Below are 17,031 nucleotides of genomic sequence, written 5' to 3' on the forward strand. Positions count from 1 at the left end.
GTTCTTAACCATCTAAGTAGCTCTTCAGAAAATAAATAGCAGTTACCTCCTTGAACAGACCTTACCTCTTCTTTCTCAAGGTTTATTTTTAAGATATACTCCGTATTAGGTTTAATTCCAAAGATATATCATGCCAACTAAAAAACACAGTGAAATAGTATGTCCAGATTGTGCAACAACCATGGCAGCCAACCCAGCAGTCTAACTTGTTCTTCGAATTACAGTTTCTTTAGAGTCGTGGACAGCTTGGATCTGGCATGTTTTATTGATACACAGCAAAGCCTATCAAACAGTGGGTCAGGCACCATGGCTAGTTAACCCATCAAAGAAGTATCGATCAGTGCAGGGGGTATGCAACCAAAACCAAGACTAAAAAGTTTGCCAGTGGGCTGTAACCATTTATTTCCAGAGCAGGTCATGTTGACTGTACAATATTTCAAAGAGGAAAAAATTGCTATGACTAATGAGCCACATAGTTCGTGATTCATAATCTGTATTTTCTGCTTTATAGCCATCATAAAGCACCAAGGCCATGAGATAGGCATCACATAATTGTATCGTGAAAAAATCAAGGATTGGTTTCAGACTGTTCATAGGTCAAAACTTCTTCTTTTTCTGTATGTTTATGTACATTTCTACATATACAATTGGAAGGATCAGCGAATCCTTTAAAAGGCGGATGCTAATCGCACGGTGTCAAGAGTGATTGACTAGACGCTAAGAATGTTTAGGAGAGTAACTCTGTTCTGGACCAGTCTCCGGAACAGAAGTCCCACTCCTGCCTCTAGATCTGTGATGCTACAACCTAGAGTCTGCATCTGCTCCTCCTTGCACACAACTGAGTTTTTCTTCTGGAATGCCTTGGAGACGAGAGACCGTTTTGGCGTAGCGATTTGCTTGGACAAGAGATGCAATGTTGACTCGAGCAGAGAGGTGGTGATCTCTCTAGCCTCGCTCAACAATCTGACCATCCTGCAATCTTCCTTGTATGAAGTAACCATCTTCGTAGTCTTCTTAAAATGCTTCTTCGCCTTCTTCAATAAACGAGAGTAAGACTGGATCCCGACTTGAATGGTTGCATCATCTCCTTTTCGGATAGCCACTTGCAGGTCTTGGATGATGTCCTTCAACTCAGCGAACTCCGCATGCATCGCATTGCAGAGATCTAATAGCTCAAGTGAGCATTCCATTTCTCCATCCAACATCTTCCTTTGCTGGGAGGAGCAAACTTGGTTGCTTGGCAAGCACATGATCTCCTCGATAGAGCAGTACATGTCTCCAAGCCTCGAAAAACAATCATAGATTGTCTCGATGGCCAAGGAGGGTGAAGAGATGCATGCCTCTAGGCTGCAAAGCTCCTCTTCAACTTCGCGGTGAGGCCTAGAGGGCAAGCTAACTGATCTTAGATGGCTAGCCATATCTCTTGCTGAAAGTATTCTCTTTGTATTGACTCTTGAGTTTGAGGTAATGAGAATGAGAGAGCTAATGTGGTTTTGATGTTTTGAGCTTTCTGATGAGGCCTATTTATACAAAAGAAGCATATGGGACAGCATCATTTGGATGGTAGACAAATCGAATTTTGCCACCTCATTTCTGAATGCTGTCCCTCAAGATATTAGTTCTCGCAGCAGCACATGGAATCTGTCATCAATCATGTGTATTCAATTTTTTAGTGCCATAGTGACCCTCCCAATTAGCTATCACATTGTCATGTCCATCTATTGGCAACAAGAATCAGCAGGGTATCTCTAGTTCTCTACTGGTTGACTTGGCATAATTACACTCTCTTGATGTATTGTAATGGATTTCATAACTGAGCATTGAGTGCTCAACCTTGTGGTTTGGAGCTGTCTTGTTTTATCTATGGAGCGCCAGATCCATCGTGCAAAGATCCTTGCTCATTGTTGAGCCAACACATCGCATCTCAATAACGTGGAAGTATCTAGATCCACCACACAGGGATTTGTTGCTCGTTGTTGAGCCAACACAGCGCATCTGAAAAACATGGCACCTCATAGTAAAGCTGTGCACAGCTTAGCTTGAATAATGTGTGCTAAGTGCTCCTATGAAGGTAACAACGGTCACAGTTAACAACGTCAGCATCTACTGTTCTTCCTAGTGCATTTATCTTTTCCTGGGAAGTTAATTGAAACTAACTGCTCCAGACTTGGATGATGTACCACACAGCTTGCAGGAAAAGTAAAATCGACACCACAAAATGGACCAACAATTTGTTATGTTTCTCACTTGACCCATCTTCTGTACAATTCCTCTAATTTACATATTGGAAAATTGTTGGGGTGATCACTGAATCTTCTAAAAGGTGGATGCCAATTACATGGGACCAGAGTTGGTGTTTTATCTATCTAAAACCTCAGAGTATTGAGAAGAGAAACTCTGTTCTAGATCAATCTCCTGAATAAAGTCTCTACTCCGCTCTCAAGATCAACAATGTCCAACTCCAGTGCTCCTAATTGCTCCTCGTTGAATGCACCTCTTTTCTTCTGGAATGTCTTGGAGACAAAAGACCACTTGGTAGAACTCAGCATCACACCTTGCTTTGTCAGAAGCTGCAAGGATGACTCGAGCATTGAAATAGCAACCCCTCTTGCTTCAGCCAACAACTGGACCTCCCTGCAGCTCTCCTGGTCAGGATGATCAGACTTCTTACTGATTTTCTTGAACTGTCTTTGTGCCTTCTTGGTCACACAGGTGTAGGACTAGATCTTGGCATGAACATCTGCATCATCTCCTCTCTTGAGAGCCAATTGCATTTCTTGTGTGCTTGTCTTAAGCTCAGAAAAGCTACCTTGCATGGCGTTACATGGAAGGTTGAGCACTACAAGAGAGTGTGCGAGTTCCAGCTCCACTGCTTCCCTTTGGTGTTGCTTGGAAAGGCTAAGTTGGCACATGGCCTCATCAATGTTGCTGTACACACCTCCAAGCCTCTTGAAGCGGTCGAGCAACGTTGCAATGGTCGTGGAAGGATCTGCAGCTGTTCTTGAGTGGAAGCTGAAGAGTGCTAGTTTTATCTGGGAAATGGAAGAGAAGAGGAGCGAACCTGTAATGGAATGGTGCTGACCTGGTAATATGGCTTACCTCTTTATATAACCGAACTAAAACAGAAGCCACAGTCTGACCCTATAGACAGGAAGAATATTGTCGAGGATGAAGTGTTGCGCTGCTGTGACAAATGCCACCCATCTCCTCGACAAGCTGATTTCTTTTTATATATGTTCGATCGGGGTGAAGCATCTCTAACACCCCCCTCGAGTTTCTAGTTGATCTTATGGGCATCCTGTCATGTCTCACTTATTGGCGGCAAACTCATCTGAGTGTATAGCTAATTGCGCGATCTGGATATAGATCATGAGACTGCTGAGCATGCAGCGACATAGTTTGACTTCATCTTGATGCTCCAACACAGCACGTTGTGATTATCTGGTGAGCATCACTGGCATGTTTCTGCTATTGCTTCCAGTATATGATTTTTGCAATCTCAGGATGATGCTTCTGCTTTCCATGTCGCTAACCCATGAGATATGTAGTACTGTTCCGAACTAATTGGCTCATGTTTATCTAGATTCACATGTATCGTGCACACTAAAACGCGTCCAAATACATGTAAATCTAGAAAAATCCGCATTAATTAATTTGGAACGAAGGAATTAGATAAAAAAATGTCTGTATATAGTAGATCAAAAGTTTTACTTCTCAACAGTGTTTTTCTGTACAGTATATGCTACTATGATAGTTAATTTCATGATCATCAAACCGAGTCTCTAAAAGGTGAACACAAATCTTTAGGGGTCAGGCTAGTGCATCATCTCTCTATAAGCCAAGTGTTAGTAAGTGTATTCAGAAGACAGAACCTGCTCTGGGGAGCCTCGCCCTGGATAGCCGCTCGCTGCCGACAGAGATCAAGCGAGCCCTCCAGCGTTCTTCCCTAAGCAAGGTATGCCTACAGCCCTAATTTTGTCTGCCATCTTGTACTATTCGTTACATACATGAGCGAATTATCAGTTCGCTATTTCGGTCGTCACAGAGAACTTCACGTCTCGTGTAGAGTTGATGTTAGAAGTGCAGCTCCAGTATCTGATGCTTCGTTGATGCATGCAGCGCCAATTCTGTTGGCGTCGAGCTTAACTTGAATAGCTCCTCCGCCTCGGTGCCAATCCACGTGGCGCCAACATTATACCTCCACGCCAATTCAAATGGTGCCGACCCACGGCCTTATCACAGTCACCTAGCACGATAGAGTGATATTTTTGCAAAAAAAATGAAGTGGTCTAAGAATTAAAAGAAAAATAAAAATACATAATTTCAATAAACATTCAGTACATGAACATCCCAACATGGTTCGTTCATGAAGCTGTAATTGTTTAGCAGAAAAATAGTTAAATGATGGCATGCCAACGTAAGCACCATGTTGGTATTGGCGTCAGCATTACCAGTTGAGTGGGCCGCGACACATAGGCCCCCATTTCCATCATACTCCTAGGTCCCAAATAGAGGATCTTTCTTCACAGAGAGCAAGTCAGGCCCAAAAAGAAGACTCAGCCGAAACAGCAAAGCCCGCGTAAAAGACCCAAACATCAGACCGGCCAGCTTCCACCCCAGAAAATGGAGGGAAAACGAGAGAAAATGGCGGGAAACGCCCCCTTCCGCCAGTAGCACCGCCCACGCCGAGCAGCGCCTGCCTCCGACGAATCCGTCCATGGGCAAACGCGAGGGCTCCTCCCGCCGCGCGGCAGGTGTAGAACCGTGCGCCTCCTCCGACTCCAGCCCCGTACGTTCGTTCTCTACTCGCCGCCTTCTTTGTGTCACTCGATTCCCCTTCTCCGTTCTCCGTTTGTTCAAGTTCGTACTGCGTCTTTCGAGCTCGCAGGGTGCCAGTGCCACCACCAGCACGAGGAAGCGGAAGGCCCCGGCGGCCGCTCGGAATCGGGGGCGCCGGAGGACACAGGTTCTGCTATTTACAACACTCATACACACAGATTCACAGTCCTGCCCCATCCTGCTTGCTTCTTACGGATTACTACTAGTTCTTAATCTGATTCGTCCCCAACTTTCTGCGCCCATGCATATTTTGTAGGACTACAGCACCAATCGCATCCCCGTGTACTACGGCCATATGGAGAACGTGCTAGATCGTTATAATCTAAGGGGAAATGCTCTGGACGGACGAGCCCACATAGTCGCCGAGCTGCCGCAACCCCGGCCGATGTCATTGGCCGATCTGCGGCTCTGGATCTTGAAGCTGTTCCGGCTCCATCCAGAAACGCAGGATCTCTTTATCATGGGCTTCTTCAGAGAGTACAGCACCAACATTCTTTCGGATAGCTTCGTCGACGTTTTTACATACTCTGAGTCTGTGGAAGTGGAACCTATTCACCTGGAATCCCATCTGGAGGGCATGGAATGGGACACCCGCTATATCTCCGGTGACAGATGCTGGACCTCATTTGCCAATAAAATGAAGAGAAAGAATATGGTTCAGGACTTCAGGCTGTACGTGGCCTGTCATCAACTCCAGCACTACGATGCTCTGCGGAAAGCAGCGTGTGACGATGTGCTGCCGCCGAGGATGGAAAATCTGCCAACCGATGACTCGCATGGTAATCCCTCCGGCCCCGTGCAAGGCCCCAAATTGACGCCTGAGGAATTTTCAGTGTATCTTGATGGCTGGTACAACAAAAACATCAGTCTCCCTGAGGCGTGGAGGGCGAAACAGGAGGCTTTGGAGAAGAAGTTTGGTACTTTTTATAGTTCATACAACTCGGTCCCGAGGTTACTTCAGGAGATAGAATGCATCCCTGGTGGTTTCGTTGACATCCAGGATTCAGAGGTTGCAGGCTGCGAGGATTTTCGAGTCCTCCACCATATATTCTGGGCATTTGGACATTGCATACGAGCCTTCCGTTACTGTCGTCCTGTGCTCTGTGTTAAGGGCGCACCGTTATGTGGGAAGTACCAAGGGGTGCTGTTGACTGCCCTTGCATTAGATGCTAATGATTGCCTTGTTCCAGTAGCATTTGCTGTTGCCGAGAGCGAGACGAAAGAAAGCTGGCTTTGGTTCCTAAGGAATGTGAAGCAAGCAGTTGTGAAGGAGCGCTCTGGTGTCTGCATTATACATGACTGCAAAGCAGAGTTGGTTGATGCTGTAGATGGTATTCAGAATGACCCTGAAGAACCGCATCCATGGAGAGATGTAAAGAGCCGGTGGTGTATGCAACACCTTGCACACACATAGCCATGTATTGAAGGGGATACTCTGCCTTCCGCTCGGCGCCATTGTGGAGGTTACGTTCAAGCGCATGGCTGAGTACTTCAACAACACAAGTGCCGCAGCAAATGAAGCAATCAAGAACCCAGCAATAGAGTTCCCTCAACGTGTCCAGGATGACATGAATTTGAAGATGCAGAAGGCCCATAAGCATCAGGTGACGATCTGCATGAATCCCAAGAACAAAAATGTTATATTGGGGGGTGATGTTGTGAAGTATGAGGTTCAGACAGGGCAGAAGAGTGTAACCGTTCACCTGTATTCAAAATCTAACGGTATCATGAAAAAGTCTGGAGGATGCACACTCAGAAAAAGTGCTGCATGTTCATGCAACAAGATGCGGCTTCTCCGTAAGCCCTGCTCTCATGTCATGGCCGTCTGCTGTCAAATTGGAGTTAGCACTTCTACAAACATTTCTCCCTACTACAGCCTCCCCTATCTAGGTAATACCTGGAGAGGAAAGTTCGTTCTTCCTGAGAATTTACGAAAGTACAGGGCAATCAATCAATTTTGGTATGAGAGTAGCTATAAGAGTAAGATGACAACTTGGATCCCAGACAAAAAGTTGGAGTGTGGCCTCCCTGTTTTTCTAACATCGGACAGTGCACAAACTGGCACAGATGTGGAAGAGCAAGAGCAAATCATTGACAGTGGAGCAATTCCAGACCATCAAGGAACCAAAAAACACTGAATCTAGTACAGCTTGAACTTACTATGTTATTTCATCAACTTAATCATAGTTGTACCCTGAGCTTAAATTATCCTAGTTAAACTTGAACTTTTTATTTATGTGGCTTCTATATATCATGTCCTGCAAACTGAATTATCTTCAGGTAATATGTACTTTGACCATAAATTATCCCTGTAGACCTTCCGGTGCAAGGCTGGAAATCAATTATTAATGTGCCTTCACTTGAAGCTTCACCATATCCTTATTTCTTTTATAAGTTGGTTATAACTCTGGTATTTATATTTTATCCTTGGTTTGTATTTTCTTAAACCTCTGATATACACCAATGCCAAATCACTTCAAGAAATACTACTTTTCCGTTGACTTTGTACGGTATATGTGCACCATCAAGTTTGTTGTGTAGCCAAATTGTGTTTTTTTTACCGTTGCTCATACCATTTTCTGTGGTAGTGTTGGGTTCGTTGGTATCAACCTGGGCATGATAAATGACTTTTGTTGACGGTGCGCAATTTATTTAATATTGTTCTTGTGTGGTAATCAGAAAATATGCTTAGCTGCATGATACCCGGTCCAAAATTCATACCATGATTACCTCTTTACTCATGTGTCTTTCATGTGATTGAACTTAAATAATGTGACGTCATGACACCGTTGCAGCGTGCTCCAAGCAGAGTTGGAAGTTCGGGACTGAGAGCCAAAGTTAGCTGCATTTGTACACTCTCCACATGTTCATCCTAACCCATGACATGTGCCGATGGGTATAGTATTTTGGCGGTCAGTCTCCCTCCACCTCTCCAAAGAGTACTTGATGAAGGCACAAGACTAGGAGCAAGCGGCACAACTCTCTTATCAGCAGATGCTCCTAAAACGGTGGGCACGCTTGCTATGGCGGTGAAGTTGGTCAGGCTCGTGACCAGGTCGATCTCCACCGTCCCCTCTGCATCCGCCTGCCCCAAGTTGAGAACCACCACGATGCAGGCGCAAAGGGCAACAACAGAGGCCACCATAGAGCAGGAGCCATTGACTCGCATTGGCCACTAGAGGATGATGGCTTAAAGGAGCTAGCCTACAAAGATGAGATGAAGAAGCTCCTTAATGGTGCCAATCCGTGTGGAGCAGGCCACGCTATTTATAGGTGGCATACCCGGGCTGTCCAAATGAATTGTGGAGTAGGAGTATACATGTGGTGCTAACTAGTGCAAGATATTCCTATGATTAATGAGCCACGTAGTTCGTAATTCATAATCTGGATTTTGTGCTTTATATTCATCATAAAGTGCCAAGGGAATAAGATAGGCTTCACATAATTGTATCGTGAACAAAATCAAGGATTGGTTTCAGATTGTTCATAGGTCAAAACTTCTTTTTCTGTATGTTGTTTATGTACATTTCTACAGATACAATTGGAAGGATCAGCCAATCCTTTAAAAGACGGATGCTAATCGCACGGTGTCAAGAGTGATTGACTACACGCAAAGAATATTTAGGAGAGTAACTCTGTTCTGGACCAGTCTCCGGAACAGAAGTCCTACTCCAGCCTCAAGATCTGTAATGCTGCAACCTAGCGTCTGCATTTGCTCCTCCTTGAACACAAGTGAGTTTTTCTTCTGGAATGCCTTTGAGACAAGAGACCGTTTTGGCGCTGCGATTTGCTTGGACAAGAGATGCAATGTTGAGTCCAGCAGAGAGGTGGTGATCTTTCTAGCCTCGCTCAACAATCTGACCATCCTGCAATCTTCCTTGGAAGAAGTAACCTTCTTCACAGTCTTCTTAAAATGCTTCTTCGCCTTCTTCAATAAACGAGAGTAATACTGTACCCCGACTTGAACGGCTTCATTGTCTCCTTTTCGGATAGCCATTTGCAGGTCTTGGATGATGTTCTTCAACTCAGCGAACTCCGAGCGCACTGCATTGCAGAGATCCAAAATCTCAAGGGAGCATTCCATTTCTCCATCTAACATCTTCCTTTGCTGGGAGGAGCAAACTTGGTTGCTGGGCAGGCACATGATCTCCTCGATAGAGCCGTACATGTCTCCAAGCCTTGACAAACAATCAGAGATTGTCTCGATGGCCAAGGAGGGTGAAGAGATGCATGCCTCTAGGCTGCACAGCTCCTCTTCAACTTCGCGGTGAGGCCTAGAGGGCAAGCTAACTGATCTTAGATGGCTAGCCATATCTGTTGCTGAAAATCTTCTCTTTGTATCGACTCTTGAGTTTGAGCGGCTGAGAATGAGAGACGTAATGTGGTTTTGATGATGTTTTGAGCTTTCTGATGACACCTATTTATACAAAAGATATGGGACAGCATCATTTGGATTGTAGACAGACAGAATTCGGCCATCTCATTTCTGAAATGATGTCTCTCAAGATTTTAGTTCTGGCAGGAGCACATGAAATCTGTCATCAATCATGCGTATTCAGTTTTCTAGTGCCGTATCGACCCTCCGAATTTGCTATCACATTATCATGTCCATCCATCGGCAACAAGAATCAACAGGGTATCTCTACTGGTTGACTTGGCATAATCACACGCTCTATATATATTGTAATGGATCCCTAACCGGGGATTAATTATTGGTGGTATGTGTGTCATCTAATTATCGCACAATAGTTTCGGTATGCATTGTATTCCTTACATTTTATACTACTTGAGTGCTCAACCTTGTGGTTTGGAGCTGTCTTGTTTTTTTCTATGGAGCGCCAGATCCATCGTGCAATGATCATTTGCTCATTGTTGAGCCAACACATGGCATCTCAATAACGTGGCAATATCTAGATCCACCACACAGGGATATGTTGCTCGTTGTTGAGCCAACACAAGACATCCAATAACATGGCATCTCATAGTAAATCTGTGCACATCTTAGCTTGAATAATGTGTGCTAACTGCTTCTATGACAGTTAACAACGGTCAGTATCTTCTGTTCTTCCTAGTACATTTTTCTTTTCCTGGGAAGTTAATCGAAACTAACTGCTCCAGACTTGGATAATGTACCACAGCATGTAGGAAATGTGAAGTCGACACCACAAAATAGACCAATAATTTGTTAATTGTTATGCTTTCTCACTTGACTCATCTTCTGTACAATTCCTCTAATTTACACATTGGAAAATTGTTGTGGTGATCAACGATTCCTCTAAAAAGCGGATGCCAATCACACAGGATCAGAGTTAGTGTTTTATCTATCTAAAAGCTCAGAGTATTCAGAAGAGAAACTCTGCTCTGGATCAATCTCCTGAACAAAATCTCGACTCCGCTCTGAAGATCACCAATGTCCAACTCCAGTGCTCGTAAGTGCTCCTCCTCGAATGCGCCTCTTTTCTTCTGGAATGTCTTGGAGACAAAAGACCACTTCGTAGAACTCGGTATCACACCTTGCTTTGTCAGAAGCTGCAAGGATAACTCGAGCATTGAGGTAGCAACCGCTCTTGCTTCAGCCAACAACTGGACCACCCCACAGCTCTCTTCAGTTTGATCAGACTTCTTGCTTATCTTCTTCAATTTTTTTGTTGCCTTCTTCGTCACACGGATGTAGGACTGGATCTTGGCATGAACAGCTGCGTCATCTCCTCTCTTGAGAGCCAATTGCATCTCTTCTGTACTTGTCTTAAGCTCAGAATAGCTGTCTTGCATGGCGTTGCAGAGGTCGAGCACTACAAGAGAGTGTGCGAGCGCCACCTCCACTGCTTTCCTTTGCTGTCGCTTGGAAAGGCTAACTTGGCTGCTTGGAAAGCACATGATCTCATCAATGTTCCTGAACACACCTCCAATCCTCTTGAAGCCATCTAGGATTGTTTCAATGGCCACAAAAGGTGAAGAGATGGTCGCCTTCAGGATCTGCAGCTGCTCTTCGATGTTGGTCGTCTCATTGTAGCAGGGACTGGAAGGCACGCTCGAGGATCTGAGATGGCAAGCCATGTCGTGAAATGAAGCTGAAGAGCTTTCTTTTTATCTGGAAAATGGAAGAGATGAGGAGCTGTGCTGCGCTGTGATGGTGCTGACCCGGTATGGCTTACCCCTTTATATAACAGAATGAAGATGAAGCCAGTTCACGCCTGACCCTATAGGCAGGAAGAATATTGTCGAGGATGAAGTATTGTGCTGCTGTGCAAATGCCACCTATCTCCTAGACAAGCTGTGGTTTCTCTATATGTTTGATCAGCATGAGAAGCATCTCTAGCAGTCTAACTCAAGTTTTTTGTTGAGCTTATGGCCAACCTTTCATGCCTCAGTTATTGGAGGCAAACTCATCCACACAAGCTATAGCTTAATGCCAGATCCAGATCGTAAGACCATTGAGCATGCAGCGAAATGATAAGAGAAAGAGCAGTTGGAGTTCTCCTTGAGGCTCCAGCGCAATACGCTGGGTTGATCTGTTGAGCATCACTGGCATGTTTATGCTAGTGCAATTATTATATGATTGTTGCGATCTCAGTATCATGCAATTCTTTATTGATGCACACCTGCACGTGGCGCTACAAGCTAGGCCTTTCATATTGTCATGCTCCAGCTAATGGCAGATCCAGATCATGAGACCAGTGAGCGTGCAACAGAACAATTAGTGAAGAGAGCTGGTTCCTTATTGCTGGCTGACAGAGCATTTTGGTGACCTTAGTGTCTTACCTTGAGGAGGCTCCAACGCAACATGATGTGTTTATCTCGTGAGCAAGGCTGGCATGTTTCTGCCATTCAGGAATGAGGATATGATTGTTGCAATGTCAGGATGATGCAATTCTCTGTTGGTGCATCACATTTTACTTTTCTAGGGAATGTCATGTGTGCATGCTCCAACACTTCTTCAATGGAGAATTAACCGAGTAGTGTTCGTGCTATGTGAGTTTCTGGTTGATCGGTAACCATTAGTTGTCAAGCACTGTTTATTATGATCTCCCTCACAAAGTATAAGTAAATAAAATGTGAGGTGGCATGCTATTAGTTATGAAGGTCTGAGGTGAAGTGCATGTGATGGCTTCCACTTCTTTATTTAATATTTTTACCAGCATAAATAAATTATTATGAATAACATGACATGACCATACCAATTGCTTCAGCATAGTGTTACAAAAAAAAAAACTTGAACACACCATAGCAATTGCTTCCATAACGGATGATGATGGACATATTCTGAGTAAATTATTTTGTTTGACTATTTAAACACTTTCTCAGGTCTGTATGAAGTATATTAATAGTTTTGCTTCTCAACGGAGTGTTTTTCTGTACATTATCTCTCTACTTACAAAATTTGATTTCATGATCAGAAAATTGGTTCTTGGGGATCAGAGCTAGTGCATCATCCCAACGGTATTCAGAAGAGAGGCCCAATTACTATACTGATGACAAACTCAATTCTCCAAGGGTTTGTCAAGCATGTCATCTTCTCGATGTTGTCGTACACCTCCAAGCATCGTAAAACCTAGCCGCCGTCTCCTCCTCTCCCGCCCCCCTCCCGGGCGGCGGTGGAGGATCTACCCGTCACGCTCCGAGCAGCCGCCCCCGGATCGCCGCACCTCAGCCGCCGCTGCTGCCGGCCTCGGCCCTGGCCCCGGCCTTGGCCTTGGCCCGACTTCAGCCCCGGCCCGGCCACAGCCCCGGCCCGGCCTCGGCCACAGCGGTGGTGGCGGCGCCCCTTCCGTCGAACGACGAGGGGGAGGAGAGGGTTTCCACAGTGGCGTTCCATGGGTGGTGATGAAGCGCCGGTGGAGGAAGCCGGGCGGCACGGCTACTTGGCCGGGGCCTGATGCTCTCCGTCGGTAGCCATGAAGGATTCGGTGGAGCGGTGGTGGCCTCCGCCCCCGGTGACGGTTCAGCGGTGGTACGCATGATCCGCGCCGCCGTCTTCTTCTCTGGTGATCCAGCAGGAGGGACTGGCGGCGTGGGGGCTGCTGGTCTTCCTTTGTTTTTTGTGGAGGTCCTCGGGTTTCTCGCAAGCGAAGATGAAGATCTACCGGAGGTCAGTTTGCTTTGATCTGGCTGGAGAGATGAGTTCCGGAAAGCTCCGCTGGCGAATGGAACATTGCATATTTTGCCTGCTGTTTGCTGGATCGGGTGGTATTCGGTCAGGCGCACCCATGTTTTTATTTCAATCGTTTGGTTCCGGAGGGAGCGCCGCGAAGCTATATTCTGTGTTGACATATGGTGACTTTTTGGTCCATGGTGAAGTCAAAAGAAGGAATATCATGAAGGTCGGGTTGGTGGGCTGACTAAAGGAGGTTCGAGTCAACGTGATGCTGAGGGATCTGCTTGGCGTTCCGGGCTTGCAACAATGGTATGCATGTGGGGGCGGCAGCACAGGGGAAGTTTGGAGTCTTACCTCTCAGGGTGAAAACCCAAGGTCTGGCCTTAACTGGTTGTGCCTGGCAATGTTCTTGTTGGAGGCATTGTTTTGAGAGTGGACTATCTTCAGGGAGAAATCCTAAGACCTTTGGTCGGGCGACGACGGCGCTGGTGCACTGTTTCCTTTTTGGAGGCATCGCTTTTGGAGAGTCTGTATTTCGGGTGTTGTCACGGTGGTGGTTGTATTGCTGTTGCTAGGTCTAGAAGGCTATAGCGGGACTTTTATTTCTTAGTTTTATTTTCTCTTTTTTGGCTGTGTGCATCCGTACTGCCATTAGGGTGGGACGTTGTTGCAGAGGCTGGATGTAATTGGTATCTTTTGATATTAATATATTCCTTTTATCGAAAAAAAAAAACATCGTAAAACCATCAAGCATTGCAACGGAAGACTTGGTACTTTGTTGGTTTTTGTCTAGGAACCGAAGATAAGCCAAAGTTTTCATGATGGTGTCACTTGCTACCTAGCTATTACTTCTCTCTATATACAACAAAAGACGATGCAGCTAAATAGCTGAACCAACAGATGAACTAATCTACACGATAAGTTTCTGTTTTTTTATGTATTTGCATGGTGTAGGAGTGGCAGCTAGCTAGCCATGTCTCCAGCAATGCAGGAACTAGGAAGGCAAGATCATCTGCACGAGTGCGGACGCAATGCAGTTTCTTTTAGTGGTGGAAGAGGAATAGTTGACACTTCACCCTCCTTTCCAGGCTCCAACAAAAATGTTTACGAATTGTGATCTGTTTCTCATCACAAATGATAGGCTGGTCGGCTGATGGTTGAACCCACACAAATCAGCCTAATTTGTGCAGCGTCGCTGGCTTATTAACTGAGATGTCATCCAGTGATGTTCCACATACGTCCTAAGTACACTCTACTCACACTGTAAGATTCTAGTTACAGGTAGGGATACACCCACATGGGTGTTTTAATCTATGCATGTAATGTAACTTCAGATGCCAAGGATTGTGGTAATATACATACGGTTATTCTTTTTACTTGCTGAAGCGGTATAACGTTGGGTACTTGTTCTTAGGTCCTGTAAAGTTACCCAGCGTGTACTGTAAATGTGTAATTACTGAAAATAAAGTCTTCATTTTTGGTGAGTGCGTTGAAACAATATGTGGGTTTACTTTACAAATATTTTTAGATACTCCCTTTTTGCAATAGGTTTGTCATGCATGATACATGGAAAAGTGGGAAGTCATAAATCAGCTTATTCTGTGTTGTTTGTGCAAAACGGATGAGTTCTAACTGTCTTTTTATCTAACAACTTGTTTCACCTCAGAATCAACAGTGCTGCTATGACACAGAACAGGTGTGGATAAGCCGTAAGCGTGTAATTCTACAGCACTGGTTCATCACTACTCATCACCTTCCACGGTGTCCTCATGGATACCTCACAGATTAGCTCCGAGATGCACCTTTGTATCTGAGATCTCACTTGTTCTTATACCAGTTTGACAGATCCTATACTACCAAGAGAGTAGAGACAAGTACCCAAACATGGTGAACAACATAATATATGCTGCTCACCTTTGTGTAAAAGGATTGGAAAGGCTGCCAGAGGTTTTCTATGGGCTAACAAAGACGTGGCGATGGGCGGAAAGTGCCTGGTGAATTGGAGGCAAGTGTGCTCCCCTAAGATATACGGTGGCCTTGGAATTCCTGACATCGCCACCCGTAGCGTCGCTCTTCGCTGCTGGTGGCTATGGCAGGCGTGGATGGACAACCAAAAACCATGGGCAGGGCTACCACTGCCAATCGATGAGAGGGCCAGGTCGTTATTCGAGGCATCTACCATCATCTCGGTCGGCGATGGCAAGACGGCTCAGTTTTGGACAGATAAGTGGCATGCCACAGGGAAACTCTCCATCCGCTTCCCTGATCTTTTCAAGTTATGTACGCTGTGCCGTATCTCCCTCCATAAGGCTCTGGAGCGTGACAAGTGGGTCAAACACTTCAAGGAGGACTTGATGCCGGCCGCCATCCGACAGTTCACCTGTTTGTGGAACCTCTGCCGCCAGGTGCAGCTGCTCACGGATGTCCCTGACAGGGTCACTTGGCGATGGACAGCAGACGGAGCTTACTCGGCTGGCTCGGCGTACGCGCAACAATTCATTGGCTCCATAAGACCTGAGTTCACAAAGATCATCTGGGGCTCTCAAGCACCACCAAAATGCAGATTATTTGCTTGGCTAGCGGTCCAAGGAAGGTGCCTCACTGCAGATGTGCTTGCTATAAGAGGATGCCCGCATGCCCATTGTGCTCCCTGTGCAACAACTCTCCTGAGACAGCCTCGCACCTGCTGATTAACTGCCACTATGCGCAGACAGTTTGGAGGATGGTCATCACCAGGGCCAGGCTTCCCTTGACAATTGCCCCGAACGCCCACGATAACATCAAGGTATGGTTGTGCAACTCTGATCAACTCGTAGGGGCCAATACCATAAAAGATTGGCGAGCTTTGGTTCCTCTGATCTGGTGGTGCATATGGAAGGAGAGGAACAACAGAATTTTCAGACATACTGCTACGCCGGTTACAGCCTTGTTCCAATCAATCTAAAACGGAGGCCAGGGACTGGGCTGATGCTGGCAGGGAAAGGGTGAGCGCCCTGCTAATCAGGCCTCGCGAACTAGATTGAGTGCTCGCCATGGTTTGTAGCGGCAGGTTGCAAAGCTTCTGCCTGTAGCTGTTTTCCTTCGTTTTTCTCTTAGGTTCTGTTCCTTTTTCTTGTTTTGTATCCAGGAAGATCTTCTTCCTTTTGTACTCTCTCTTATCTAATCGCAATGAAAGCAGCCTTGCTGCCTTTCATCACAGGCAGCGGCTCTTGTATCCAAAAGAACTAGTTACAGCGTGGGAGCAGTGAGATTCATAGAAAGCCAAGCTTCAGATTCGAGTGAATAGCATAAAACCACCACTTTGATGGTGAAATTTACCGTATACCACCACTTTACGTTTGCGGGATAAAAAACCACCAGATTTTGCTCAGTTTTTAGCGAAAGGCGCTAAACCTGAACTAAACGTGAATTGACAAGGAATTTCACAGGTGGGGCCTGCTGTAAGTGATGACGTGGCAATAATCTGCAGAATATGCTGAGGCGTACAGGGACCCACGTATCAGGCTAATAAAAAAATCCAAAAATCCATTAAAAAAATCACCGCAGAACAGCTCCGTGCCGCGCGCCTGGTTATGGCCGTCGGCCGCCGCTGCGCATGCCCGTCGTCCGGCGCCGCCGTGCATGCCCTTCGTCCTAAATGCTTCTGGCGCGGGAGGTCTGATGCGGCCCGGGGCCTCGCCCGTGTCAGGTTGAGGGAGGCGGCGGCCGGCGCGGGGGGCATCAGCATCGAGCAGGAAGAGAACACGGACGGGGCCGCCCGCTCCGCTACGCGCCACTGCTCGCCGAGAACACGGACGGGGCCGCCCTGCCGCGCCTCCCCCGATGAAAGATGCCATGGAGGCGGGGACGCATGGGAGGCGCCGCCTCGAGCGCGAGCTCCGCGAGCTTGTGGCCATGGCGGCCGGCCGACACTTCGCCGGAATTCGACTGGAAGCTCGCGGGGATGCAACGCTAGGCCGAGGGGTACCGGTAGAGCCTCGCCCGTCTCCTGGAACTCTTTATTTCAGTCGAAGGCGGCGGGAGCTTGATCCGCGACGGGGAACTGCGGCGGCCGGAGCAAATCGATGAAGAACGTGATCCGCGACGGGAACTGCGAT

General features: G+C 46.4%; 4 protein-coding genes and 1 pseudogene across 4 annotated transcripts; 1 reads left to right on the forward strand and 4 right to left on the reverse strand.

Moving 5' to 3' along the window:
- Positions 1 to 521: 521 nt before the first annotated feature.
- LOC127334271 (uncharacterized) lies at positions 522 to 1,418 on the reverse strand. The gene has a single exon (XM_051360688.2). The coding sequence runs from the start codon at positions 1,416 to 1,418 to the stop codon at positions 711 to 713; it is 708 nt and encodes a 235-aa protein (XP_051216648.1). The 3' UTR covers positions 522 to 710.
- Positions 1,419 to 2,366: 948 nt separating this feature from the next.
- LOC139835696 (uncharacterized) lies at positions 2,367 to 3,204 on the reverse strand (annotated as a pseudogene).
- A 1,378-nt stretch (positions 3,205 to 4,582) lies between these two features.
- LOC127334273 (uncharacterized) lies at positions 4,583 to 7,213 on the forward strand. The gene is made up of 3 exons (XM_051360690.2): positions 4,583 to 4,789; positions 4,889 to 4,966; positions 5,096 to 7,213. Exons 1-3 carry the CDS (start codon positions 4,718 to 4,720, stop codon positions 6,251 to 6,253), a joined length of 1,308 nt encoding a protein of 435 aa, XP_051216650.1. The 5' UTR covers positions 4,583 to 4,717; the 3' UTR covers positions 6,254 to 7,213.
- Positions 7,214 to 8,443: 1,230 nt separating this feature from the next.
- On the reverse strand, positions 8,444 to 9,151 carry LOC127329005 (uncharacterized). The gene has a single exon (XM_071826401.1). It carries the CDS (start codon positions 9,149 to 9,151, stop codon positions 8,444 to 8,446), a length of 708 nt encoding a protein of 235 aa, XP_071682502.1.
- A 915-nt stretch (positions 9,152 to 10,066) lies between these two features.
- Positions 10,067 to 10,951, reverse strand: LOC127330337 (uncharacterized). Its single transcript, XM_051356585.2, has one exon. The coding sequence runs from the start codon at positions 10,894 to 10,896 to the stop codon at positions 10,165 to 10,167; it is 732 nt and encodes a 243-aa protein (XP_051212545.1). The 5' UTR covers positions 10,897 to 10,951; the 3' UTR covers positions 10,067 to 10,164.
- Positions 10,952 to 17,031: the final 6,080 nt, after the last annotated feature.

The sequence above is a fragment of the Lolium perenne genome, chromosome 2 (genome assembly GCF_019359855.2).
Source record: "Lolium perenne isolate Kyuss_39 chromosome 2, Kyuss_2.0, whole genome shotgun sequence".
Classification (NCBI taxonomy): Eukaryota; Viridiplantae; Streptophyta; class Magnoliopsida; order Poales; family Poaceae; genus Lolium; species Lolium perenne.